Raw genomic sequence first — 12,862 nt, forward strand, 5'->3', positions numbered from 1 at the left:
AAGAAGCAAGAGTGATGACAAGGAGATTCACATGCAACTAGACAAAAAAAGTGGTCTTTGCTAGAAGTCTTTAACAAGACAAACAAGGAAGATCAGAAACACAACTAAGGAGTGAAAATGATTCTCATCAAAAAGCCTTCAACAATGTTGAGAAAGAGTTTACTAACATTCATTGAGACAAGTAGTGTGACAAAGTGGAATCACGATGGAGGTAATGCTTTTCAAAATAGAATATATTACACAAGAGTATCAATGGAGGAGGAGATAGTTTCTCAAATTCACATTTGAATAATTATGGACTACACTTGGAGTTACAGAAATATGCATCAAGGAGGAGTGTTGAAATTGATGCACATTTCTAGAATATTCTAGCATAAATACATGACAATGTTTAGAGAAAACTAGAATAGTCTAAAGTTGCTACATGTTTCTAGAGTGTTCCAATCATTCTTAGATTTACTTATAGTCTAGAAAGTTCTATGTAAATGTAATGTAGAAAAGACCACAAGAGCCTAGATAGTTCTATTCTAGAAACATCCTTAAGCTCCTATAAATAGGCAAACATATGTGTAATTATCTTCAAGCCTTTAAGCCTTTAAGGTTCAATATCAATAACATTGAAGGCTTCATCATACTATTACTCTCCTCCTACAACAAATTGATTACTTATGTGTTGCCATGCTCCGATACTAGCTCTCACACTACTTGCTACTATCTTTCAACTATCAACCAAAGCTCTTCACACTATCCAACTACATTCTAAACTATCACTACTACCTTCAAATCCTAACAGAACTAATTCGCGTAAAAGCTATTTTACTATTTAAAGAATGTTCACATAAGCAAGCTTTGAAACTAATTCACCTATGAACTATGAGACAATGACAAGTATGATTATCCATGAAACTTAGTGTAGATTGATTCCAAATTGAAAATGAAGAATGACATGAAATGGTTTTGAATAATTTGTGTTAATGTAACACTGAAATTAGAGATTGTAAAAATTGCTTCTATGCAAAATTGATGATGATGATATATTTTTCAGGAAGACACAATTTATTGTCATTAGGGAGAGTATGCAGAGTGTTATCAAGCATGAAACCATGTTTTGTAGATAAAGACAAGACACACTGCATAAAAGGGAAATGAATACAGACTCTTATTAATAATCGAAAATAGTTGAAATCCAATGAGGGACATTCTACAAAGCCCTTAAATTCAAACTCTAAGGCTATGTTTGGGAGTTTGGAAGGAAGGGGAGGGGAGGGTTTTAAAAAATAAGAAGAATTGGGTGAAAAGAATAAAAGGATTTTGAGTAGGAGGGTTTTGGAGGGTTTGGTTTTATTCATAACACCAAAAACCCCATAAAATAGGGGAACTCAAAAATTGTATTGAAGGAGGGTTTTGGAGGGTTTTGAAGGGCTTATATAAATTTTCCAAATATCTTTTAGGTTGTTATACTATTTTGAAAATTAAAAATTTTGTAATGATTATGACTCTTTTATCATTCTAAACAAAATCATTTTTTCAAAAAATATCAAATATTTCTCTATATTTTTTTAAAAATTCATTTTCGGAAGCCTTCCCCTCCCTTCCCCTCCAAACTCCCAAACATAGCCTAACACTTCCAGAATCGGATTGTAGATTAAATGGAAAACTCGACGTACTGATTTTTATAAAGGATTAACTTTTCCAAGCTGGATGACAACTTATTCAGCAAAAATAGAGGTTGAAGAAAAATGAAGCATACTCTCTTGCCTGATTAATAATATGTCTCGCCGGGTCCAATCGTCGGTGGAATTGTTCATCATTGTGTCTGCTAGCTATATTTGCTTACATACAGAATCATGACATATCCATGAGAACATGTACTAAATTAGAGAACCAACATACACCGAAAAGTAGAAAACAAAAGCAAAAGTGGAAGAACTTTTATGAGCATTTTGAGAACTTCTTTTTCAGCAAGAATATATTCAGTTTGTTCTTTTTTCATCACTATCCAATTCAGCAACATATTTGCACTTGAAACCATAAGGTGGGAGAACTTGAAACCAAAAAAATAAGCATCACATTATCCTTATGTCTCATCCACCCCTACAACACTACAGCAGATATGTAAAGAAACACCATCTCATGAGTGAAAACAAATGGATTACTTCAAGACAAACATTTTATGAGTGAATACTTGTGAGAGAACTCATGGTGGCAGTGAACAATGTTATGATCAACAGATTATGAGCAGGTTATGATGGTATGCAGTTTGAAGACCAAATTTGCTTTAAAAGGAATAAGAGGTTAGATATATACATAAATCACTCACAAACTAGTCTTTCTTGTGACATTTTGTACATAAAACTTGACTACAAAGAAAGATAGAATAGTGACACATGGCTATCTCCAAAATTTTCATAATTTAACTTTTAACCAAAAGTTACATTTCAAATATGTTGTAGAAAATAACTATCTTTCTTTAAAGGGTAACCTGGAACAAATCTTGTTGAATCATTGTAATGTGAAAATGTGGTTATAGCAGCATGAATGTAAACACATACTATCATACCATCCAGCTATATTTTTCAAAGTAAAATAAATTTCATGATTCCAATGAGAACTATTAAAACAATTTTATTAGAAAGATGCCTTTAAATGTGAGAACGTTATTACTCAGTTGGATTTGGAAAGTGAGATGAAATCTCCAAATCATTATTTACTTGCATAAGTATTTTGGGGTATGGCTTTAAAATTGAATACAAGCCTGGAGAGGATAATAAAGTTGCGGATGCATACCACGAATTTTTATGTTTTCATGGTCTGAGCTGCATTCCTTGTTTCTAGAAGAATTATCTGCTAAGTTAGTTGTTGATCCGAATTACAAGCAATTAATTGATACATACACACAAGCCACTGAACCAACTCCATACACTGTAAGGGAAGGATTAACTGCTAAGTTAGTTGTTGATCCGAATTACAAGCAATTAATTGATACCATTAGATGAAGAGATAGTGCAAAAGTTACTTAGTAAATTTCATAGATCTCCTATATGTGGTTATGCTGACACCACAAGAAAATTAGTTAGATTGATAGCCCAATTCAATTGGCCTAAGATGCAAGAGGATGACAAGGCATTTGTGCAGAAATGTCTGATTTGTCAACAAGCAAAAACTAGTAACTCATTACAGGATGTGGCTATCCCTCAACAAGTTTGGGAAGATGTGGCTATGGATTTTATTACAGGATTACCAAATTCTTGCGATTTATCGGTCATCATGGTTGTCACGGATAGACTAACAAAAGTACCGTGAACTGTTTCATGCGTAATAATTCGCGGTTATCTAGGTGTTCCAGCAAATTACGTGACAATAAAAGCATCACATCTTTATGCCTCATCGACGCCTACAGCATATGATAGCAACATTTTGGTTCATAGCCTTCAAAAATGTGGTTGTAGCAGTATATGTTTTAAGTGTTCCTGTAAATATAAATAGGATTTGCACGGTTTATGTCAATGCAAAACAAATAAAAAGCCTCTATCTCAGGTGCTCATACCCTTTTTCATCTCTGATAGATGGTTTGCTTTTCTGGGTCCATATCATACCTCAAAATCATGCCACAAACCTCCGAATGTGTTCCCAACCTTTGACTATGTCTTTCCAAGGAAAAGAATAAGTGGACTTGACAGTCACCACTTCTCCCTCATCATTGTTTATGCTATATTTGTCTTTAAGGATTTCCATCATACAACACTTTGGAATGGAAGTTCTCATCATCGAATATACGGGAATCGCTTGAATCACAGATTTAGAGAGAGAAACACGTCCAACAAAGCTTAAATTTTTAAAATACTGAAAATAGTCACCTTTAAAATAGTTTGTACTGAGTAATACTGAAAATTAAAGGTAGTATCCATGACAACACCTACTAAATTAGAGAACCAACATACACCAAAAATTGGAAGAACTTTTATCAAGAGGAGATAATTAGAAATGACATACACCAAAGAATGTGCAATGGAATTGCTTGAGCATTTTGAGAACATCATTTTCAGCAAGAATGAGTTCAAGTTGTTCTTTTTCATCACTATTCAATTTAGCAAGGTATTTGCAATGGAAGATGCTTTGTATATAAATAGGATTTGCTTTGCACAGTATGTGTTGATACAAAACAGAAATTGGAGTATCACTAAGTTCAATTGTATGCAAAACTTGTGATGATCATCATATCTGAGAGTTGGTGGCAGCATGTTCTCATTTGGAAAGGACTCCATGTTTTCAAAGTCATCACTAACAGCATATTGACCATCGGAATGGAAGCCTCCAAAGTTTTACAAAGATTGTGTAACCTAAAACTACCGATACCGTGTAAGAATTGTATGGGAATGTGTGTCAAATGAGATCACACAACAGATACAAATACAATATAAAGTCTATCGATCATTACACAGTTCAGAAAAACACAGAAAATACATTATGCATATGCGATGCGGCAGCTACCATAAAAGGTTGAATTCGATTCCATAATCGCATTCCTACTGAACTGAAACACTAATACTATATTTTAGAAAACTCGACCCTGTATCAGTTATCCGAGTCTGGTATGAAACTAATTCACCTATGAACAATGAGTCAATGACAGGTATGAATATCCATGAAATTTATTGTAAGGATATCAGCAATTTAAAACCGTTTTATATAAATATATAGAATGATTCAAACTTGAAAATGAAGAATACCATGAAATAGTTTTGAATAACTAGAGATGATGATCAATAGTATAATAAGAAAATTATTGTATCCTGTCTCAATAGACACTACATAAAAGGGAAATTGGACAATTAACAAAGGGAAACTAGACAAATTCTTATTGATCAGACAATAATCGAAAACAGTTGAATCCATACTTTTGAATTGATGAAAAGATTGGTAAACTGATCATGCTTCTTGATGATGGCAATGGTATGTCTTGGTCTGCAAGATCTTTAAGGATCACGTCACTGCTAAACATCAAATACATACAGAGTGTTATTATTGTGGCCAATAAAAAATTAAGAAAACAAATGAACACATGGGTTGTACTTGCCTCTGACAAACATCTCTTTCCTACAGCTTAATCTATTGCTGCTCAATCCAGTCAATCTTCACTTTAGGGATGTGACTAATTGTATGCCAACGCTCTCCTCCCTCCTTTTTGTACTTTTCTTCAAGTAATGGACAATTTTCAATGTACAAATTATAAAGGGAGTTGGGTAGACCTTCCTCCGGCAAACTCTCAAGACTAGGGCAGTTGTCAATCCATATACTACCAAGAGATTTGAGGTGGAGAAATCCCTTGTAGTTCAATATTCTTAGCTTTGAACATTTGCTAAAATAGAGATCCGTGAGAGTTGGTGGCAGTAGATTCTGCTCGGGGAATGACTTCACGTTTTCAAAATCATCACTAACTATGAAATGAGTCAAAGAATTGAGTTGGAATAAACCCCACTCCTCTCTGGAAGCAATTAATTTTGGGCAATTGTATATTAAAAGGGACTCCAAGTTGGAAGGCAAACCCCCCATTGGAAAAGACTCCAGCCTTGGACAATCAAACAACTTTAGAATACATAGATTGGTGAACAAGTGTAGTGAAATAGGTAAGGAGGAGAACCGCCAACCTGTTATTGAAAGGTACGAAAGAGAATTATAACAACACAAATCTAAAGAGGGACATTCTACAAAGTCCTTGAAATCCAAATCCAACACTTCCAGAATGGGATTTTTGATTAAATGATCCATGGAGAACTCAACATACTGATTTCCGTCAAGTCTGAACTCTTTCAAGTTGGATGACAACTCATTTATCAAAGTTCGATCGCAATTCGATATTCTTAACTCTATGATATTATCACAAATGGGAATTGATACGGCCAGCATTTTGCAACCCCTAATCATCAATTTCTGTAATGAAGGAAGGTGTTGAGGCAGTGCTCCTTTCAATTTGGGACAACATGTTATAGAAAGCTCTTTAAGCAAAGGAAACCCATCAATACATAACCATTCCTCCCATTCAGACACGAAGTTAAATTCCAAAACTTCAAGGGACTTGAACGGAACATTTGTTGAGTTATTGCCGAAGATCTTTATTCCATTACAGTTCTGCAGTTTAAGAGATATTAAATTGGGTAAATCACATCCACTTAGCCAATTTGGAAACATATTGCCACTGTAATTCTCAATAGTGAGCCTCTTCAGATTGTTATTTGGTAGAAAGGCATCCAAGACAGACACATTGCTTTCCACTACTGAACCATTAAATATCATATGTATTTCTTCTAAAAACTTCTTATCTTGCAAACGGCTCTTTACGGCATGTGTTGGATCAGTGACATTGTTCAATCCTGAAAGACAAACTTTTCCTTGAAGAAGATTGAGACTTTCTAACTCCTCAATATCAGACCCACTCGACTCTCCCACAACAAAATTAGTCAGCGTATGTAGATGGGTTAGTTTTCTTATCTTCTTTGGCATCTTCTTTATTGCAGTTCCTTCCAAATTAAGATGGCCTAAACGGTCAAGTTTGTAAAAATCTAAAGGAAATTCAGTCAAATTATAACACCCTTCCAATTCCAATCTCTCTAAGTTATAAAGCATACAGATAGAGTTGGGCAACCTTTTAATATATGTCCAAGACAGGTCTACATAACGCAAAAGATTTAAACTGCCTATCTCATCTGCTAGTTCTAGATTTTCATATGGAAAACCATAACCCCTAAATGAAAACATCCGCAGAAATTTTAGCTTTGAAAACAAATCACATTGCACATTTTTGCTTTTCAAGAAGCATTCGCCACCATCTTCTACCAACAAACTGTGTAATCCCTTAGCTTTATAAATATACTTTAATATCCCATCGCCAGCTTTCAAATTACGAGAACACCGAATGTGGCGTGTCCTTTCAGATATCTCTTGCACTTTATCACCCTCTACTTGTAAGCAAAACTCTCGAGACTCTGATTTTGCCAACTCATTGACAAGATCATGCATGACAAAATGACCATGAAAATATAGTGATACTTGGAAAAATGAAATTGACTCAAGATCATCAAATGACTCACTACCCAACTCTTCTTTACTTTTGTTACTTTGGTAGGAATTCAACAAACCATTTGCCATCCACGTTTTGATTAACTCATTCTTGTCAAACATATAGCCCTTGGGAAATATGGAACAGTATGCAAAACAACGCTTCGAATTTGAAGGAAGATTATGGTAACTCAGTCTCAATACTGGATTTATGCCACTGTCTCTCTCTGATAAACACCACATATCAGTCTTCAATATTTTCTCCCATTCACTTTTAGAGAATTTTTTTCTCAAGAGGTTCCCCATTGTTTTCACGGCTATTGGCAACCCTCCACACTTGTCTACAATCAGCCTTCCGATGGATTCAAGATCTGGATATTCACTCACATTTCTGTCGTGAAAAGCATGTGTCACAAATAATCTCCAACAATCACTCTCCCTCAATTTTTCTAGTTCAAGTAACTCGGCAGAATCCATGGCTAATGCATCATCTTTACTTCTTGTTGTCACAATAATCTTACTTCCACAAGAACATTTGTTAAAGGGAATTAGTAACTGCTCCAAACTTTTCTCATTTGTGTTCCAAATATCATCTAGAACAAGCAAATATTTTTTGTCTGTTACCTGTTAATCAAGAAATAATCAAACACATTTATTGTGAATAATTTACATTCATAGAATAGGAAATTAGCGATTATAAGTTGTAATTAGTTATTATGAGTTGTAATTAGTCATTATGAGTTGTAATTACCGACACTATTATATATAGTATCAAATGCAATGAGAAAGGCATTAAGCCAGAATTCATGACATGGTTTCAGAAGGGTTCGATCTAACCTGTGACTCCTTGTTCTCTTGGCTGAATAGCGACACCCCACTGGGTCGCTCTTGAAATCGTGTTTCTTGTTTGTATTTCTCGAAATCGCGTTTCTCAATTGAAATCTTTCAATTGCCGTTTCGTGGTTTCTTCATTGTTGTTGCTTCGTGATCTTGATTCCGTGTTTACCGCATCGGTGATAGCTAATCACTTGGTGCTGCTAACATATTGTGCTTTGCGATTCCGTTTCGTATTCTCGGCGATTCCGCTTGGTGATCGTTGGTCTGGGTGATTTTGTTCGGTGATTGTGGTTTCGTTGTCGAATTGTTGGCGATTTCTAGATCGTGGGTGTTTCTTCACCGTTCGTTAGCTACTGCGTGGTTTCCTGGTTTAGCTACTGCGTGATCGTGGGTGTTGCTTACCATTGTTTTACTATTTATTTAATTGTTATTATTAAATAAATTGGTTGCACGTGCACAGGATTTGGATTTATCCTGTTTATTTATCAATACAAAGGGGTTATATCTAATGGCAATGGAAAATGAAAAGAATTTTTGTGTCCGTTTTACCGGCAAGAATTATTCTGCATGGGAATTTCAGTTCAAGATGTATGTTAAAGGAAAGGGATTATGGAGTCATTTAGATGATGTTTCTAAGGCACCGACGGAGAAAAATGATTTAGATGCGTGGGAAACTAAAGATGCTCAAATCATCACTTGGATTCTCAACAGTATTGATCCTCACATGATCAATAACTTACGCTCTTTTTCAACTGCTCAAGAAATGTGGAATTATCTAAAGCGCATTTACAACCAGGACAATTCGGCAAAACGTTTTCAGTTGGAGTTAGAAATAGCCAACTACAAACAAGGTGATTTGTCTATTCAAGAATACTATTCTGGTTTTTTAAATCTCTGGGCAGAACACTCTGCTATTATACATGCTAATGTTCCCAAGACCTCTCTTGCGGTTGTTCAAGAGGTTTACAACACAAGTGGTCGAGATCAATTTCTCATGAAATTACGTCCAGAATTTGAGGTTGTCAGAGGTGCCTTGCTGAATAGGAATCCTGTTCCTTCTTTAGATACATGTGTTGGAGAACTTCTAAGGGAGGAACAACGTCTTATTACTCAAGGAGCCATGTCTCATGATGCTACCATTTCCGAGCCCGTGACGGTTGCATATGCTGCTCAAAGTAAAGGTAAAAATCGTGATATGAAACAGGTTCAGTGCTTCTCTTGCAAACAATTTGGTCATATTGCTCGTAGCTGCAATAAGAAGTTTTGTAATTACTGCAAGCAACAGGGTCATATTATCTCTGAGTGTCCCACACGTCCTCCACGACCAACACAACGTTCAGTACAGGCATTCCATGCAACTACAAATCATGCGGTTGGTCCTTCCACTAATGGGGCATCAAACAATGGTGCTATACAACCTGAATTGATTCAACAAATGGTACTTTCCGCTCTCTCGGCCTTGGGAATTCAGGGTAAGTCTTCTAATGTTTCTCGCCCATGGTTTCTTGATTCGGGTGCATCCAATCACATGACAGGTTCTTCAGAGTATTTGAAAAATTTACACTCTTATCATGGTAATCAGAAAATTCAAATAGCTGATGGTAATACTTTATCTATTACGGATATTGGCGACATAAACTCTGATTTTCGGGACGTGCTTGTATCACCTGGACTTGCGACTAATTTATTATCTGTTGGTCAATTGGTAGATAAAAATTATGATGTTAACTTTTCTCGTGATGGTTGTCTTGTGCAGGAACAGGTGTCGGGGAAAGTGATCGCGAAGGGGCCTAAAGTGGGAAGATTGTTTCCACTTCAGTTTATTTCTAATCATATATCTCTTGCTTGTAATAATGTTTTGAACTCTTATGAGGATTGGCATAGAAAATTAGGTCATCCAAACTCTGTTGTTTTGTCCCATTTATTTAAAAATGGTTTGTTGGGAAATAAAAATGTTTCTAATGCCTCTATTTCATGTTCTGTTTGCAAATTGGCTAAGAGTAAAACACTTCCTTTTCCGTCTGGTGCTTATCGTGCTTCCACTTGTTTTGAAATGATTCATAGTGATGTATGGGGTATGTCTCCTGTAGTTTCTCATTCTCACTATAGGGCTGATGGTTCCAGAATTCATGACATTACCGTCTCTTCCAAACGACGTTGGAGTATTTCCAAGCTTTCACCATTTGGTGCAGAATTAAATTGCTCAAGAATTTCTTTAGTGAGCTGAAAAATATCAAATGAAGTTGAAACATAGACCCAAGCTTTAAGTTCAAAGCTCTTTTGAATCTCCTGTTCATTGTAGACAAGTTGAGCAAGGGTGGTTTTACCCATCCCACCAAGACCAACTATGCTGATTATTGGTGCGTGGTTGCTACTACTACCATTGTCTAAAAGTAAGAAACTGATAATTTTCTCCTTTTCACTCTGTCTACCACATATGCGAGATTCATCCACCAGAGACGTCGTTGGTAGTCTTTTCGAAGATATCAGACCGACTTCAACTTCATTACGAGCACATGTTCCTTCTTTCAATCCCAACACATCATTTTGCTTCAAAAGATATTCTAGCTTATCTAGTAAGTCTTTTATTCTAGATTCAAACTGATTAGTCAGAGATGAAAAGAAGTGTTTAACCTTTCTCTTTCGTTGTGCACTTGTAGCAATCTCATCCAACAGCTGATCTACTTCATATACCTCATGTTTTATATGATCAAGCCATATCCTCACATTTGGATTCTGGTACTGCTTTGTCTCTGCATCATCCAACACTTTGTTGATAGAATTCAATGTGATTTCAAGTTTATTCACCAATCGTTTGCTGAAGATGTCTTTGTAATCTCCTGAGGCAACCCTCTCAACAATGACTTGGATGACAGGTGTAAGAAACGCTCCCGCAACCATCAGCCCTGCCATGGCTACCTGAAAGATGGTAAAATTTTATCTTCTGTTAAGCAAAGCATAATGGAACAAAAAGCATCTTCTATACATTGTTGAAATATTAATGTCAAACACTTAAACTATACATTTTAGATAAAATGTAAAGTTCTAAATATTGTTGAACGCACATTATCTTGCCATGATAACAACCATGAAGACTATCTTCACCGCAAACAACAAAATTATTTATGACTTTCATTTTTCTTCATCACTATTCTATGTTTAGAAATAAATATCTTTATTCGAAATAAAACAAAAGTACAAAGAGTATGAGTGATTTCTCTAGTTTCATAAGACAGGCCAATTCAACTTTCTATAATATTAAAATCATTTAATCATGACAATAAATTGAAATTTCCAAGGAAAAAGAATATAAGGGTGAACGTAAAATTAGGAAAATGATATAAGTCTAAAAAAAGTTGAAAATTAAGGAAAAGAAATCAATTGACTTAAAATTAAATTTGGGTTTAGATCTAGAAAATTTTCAGTTAAAGAAAATAAAACATATATTTAAGAGTGGAAAAAGATATTACCTGTAAAATATGTGAGTAAAACAAATTGAGACTATAATCTTCCGCGTAAGAAAACCTGAAGTATAAAAATTGGAGTAAGATTTAGAATATAAAATATACTAAAGTTGATAATAAGATCTCGGAATGAAAGAGAGAAATTACTTGGAGAGTGCTTGTGGAAACAACAGAAAGTATTGTGAAGTTGAAGTCAGAGAACGAAAATGGATGAGAGAAACAGAAAAAGTGAAAGTATTGATAGATAGAATGAAATATGTTGAGGCAACAGAAAGTAGTAATTGTGAAGAAAGCTCAAAGAAATGTTGATAGAAATGATTCAAGATGCAAGTTGGATTGGAGTGAGTATATAATTATTAAACTTTGTCTTTTATCGACATCCAATTAATTGCTTTGCATGTGTCATATAGTATAGTTTCAAGACTTGCATACTTTTCGATTCACTAGTAACCTATAAGGGTGACAATATTTTCTGCCAACTTTTTTTCTATTCAATTTATCTATTAAACAACTTTTCCTTGTTGTGTTCTCACCCAATGGTATCTGAAAAAAATGGTGGAGGAGCACTTTGGTACAATAAGAATGCTTGTCTCTTTCAAGCGAGAGGATTCTAGCCCTTCATCCGAGCCATACTTTAATGATTATTTGCAATTCAATATGGAAGATGAAAGGTGTTGAACAACAAGTGTGAGAAAATCCACACACTTATCACCTTAAGATTTTAATTGAATATGTAATTTGTCTCTTACAATGTGTGTTCTTCATGAAAAAAGACCTCAATAAAAAAACTCTCTTCTTATTATCCCCAATGAAAAATATTCTCTCACTTATAAAGTACTCAATCTTCATTTTTTTTTAATCAAAGTAGGACTTCCCCACATTTGTTTCTCATGACTCTCAACTCACTCTTATTTTCCATGAAATTTCGTTAGCTACAATTCAATTCTTCGTCACACGTGCTCATTTAGATTTCGAGCCAAAGGATAATTTTGATCGTGGTTTTCGAGAAGTACTCACAAAATTCTGCACAGCCACGTCGATTGAACTGACGTTTCTCGTCATTCAAACGCGTGTAATTTCTTCACCGCTCATCGGATTGAGACGATTCTCGCGGCTACAAGTCACAAATTCAGTCATCTTCACATTGGCGTTGGTTTCGTTTCTGAATGGTGTGCCGAATCGCATTTCCTCAAAAACGAGCTAAAAAGAGATACGTCAAAGGTATTTCTAGCAATTTGCGCTTACACTATATATTTCATTTTGCCTCAATTTTCATTCATTCATCAATTCTCATTCTCTCTCATCACAAACACAAATTCAATATTCTCCAACTTCTCTCTAGGATCAAAACACAAAAATAATTTAGAAAATTCAAGAAAATGATGAAGATGACGAAGAACATTTAGAATAAAAATTCAAAACTCATCAAGATCCATTATCTCTTCTCCTTCTCATTTACGATTCAGCTGCGACACGCTAACTCCGATCGCACCACCACTGCGAAG

The 12,862-nt window shown here is 35.1% G+C and overlaps 1 protein-coding gene across 1 annotated transcript in view; it reads right to left on the bottom strand.

Annotated features, from left to right (window-relative positions):
• Positions 1-3,595: 3,595 nt before the first annotated feature.
• The window catches only part of LOC131593179 (putative disease resistance RPP13-like protein 1), a 60,579-nt gene continuing 51,312 nt past the window's right edge, over positions 3,596-12,862 (bottom strand). The window contains exons 3-4 of the mRNA XM_058865450.1: positions 10,033-10,812; positions 3,596-7,680 (exon numbers count right to left, since the gene is read on the bottom strand). Of these exons, the coding sequence (XP_058721433.1) occupies positions 5,110-7,680; positions 10,033-10,806 (3,345 nt within the window). The 5' untranslated portion in view covers positions 10,807-10,812 and the 3' untranslated portion in view covers positions 3,596-5,109. The remainder of the gene's footprint in view (positions 7,681-10,032; positions 10,813-12,862) is intronic.

The sequence above is a fragment of the Vicia villosa genome, linkage group LG3 (assembly GCF_029867415.1).
Source record: "Vicia villosa cultivar HV-30 ecotype Madison, WI linkage group LG3, Vvil1.0, whole genome shotgun sequence".
Classification (NCBI taxonomy): Eukaryota; Viridiplantae; Streptophyta; class Magnoliopsida; order Fabales; family Fabaceae; genus Vicia; species Vicia villosa.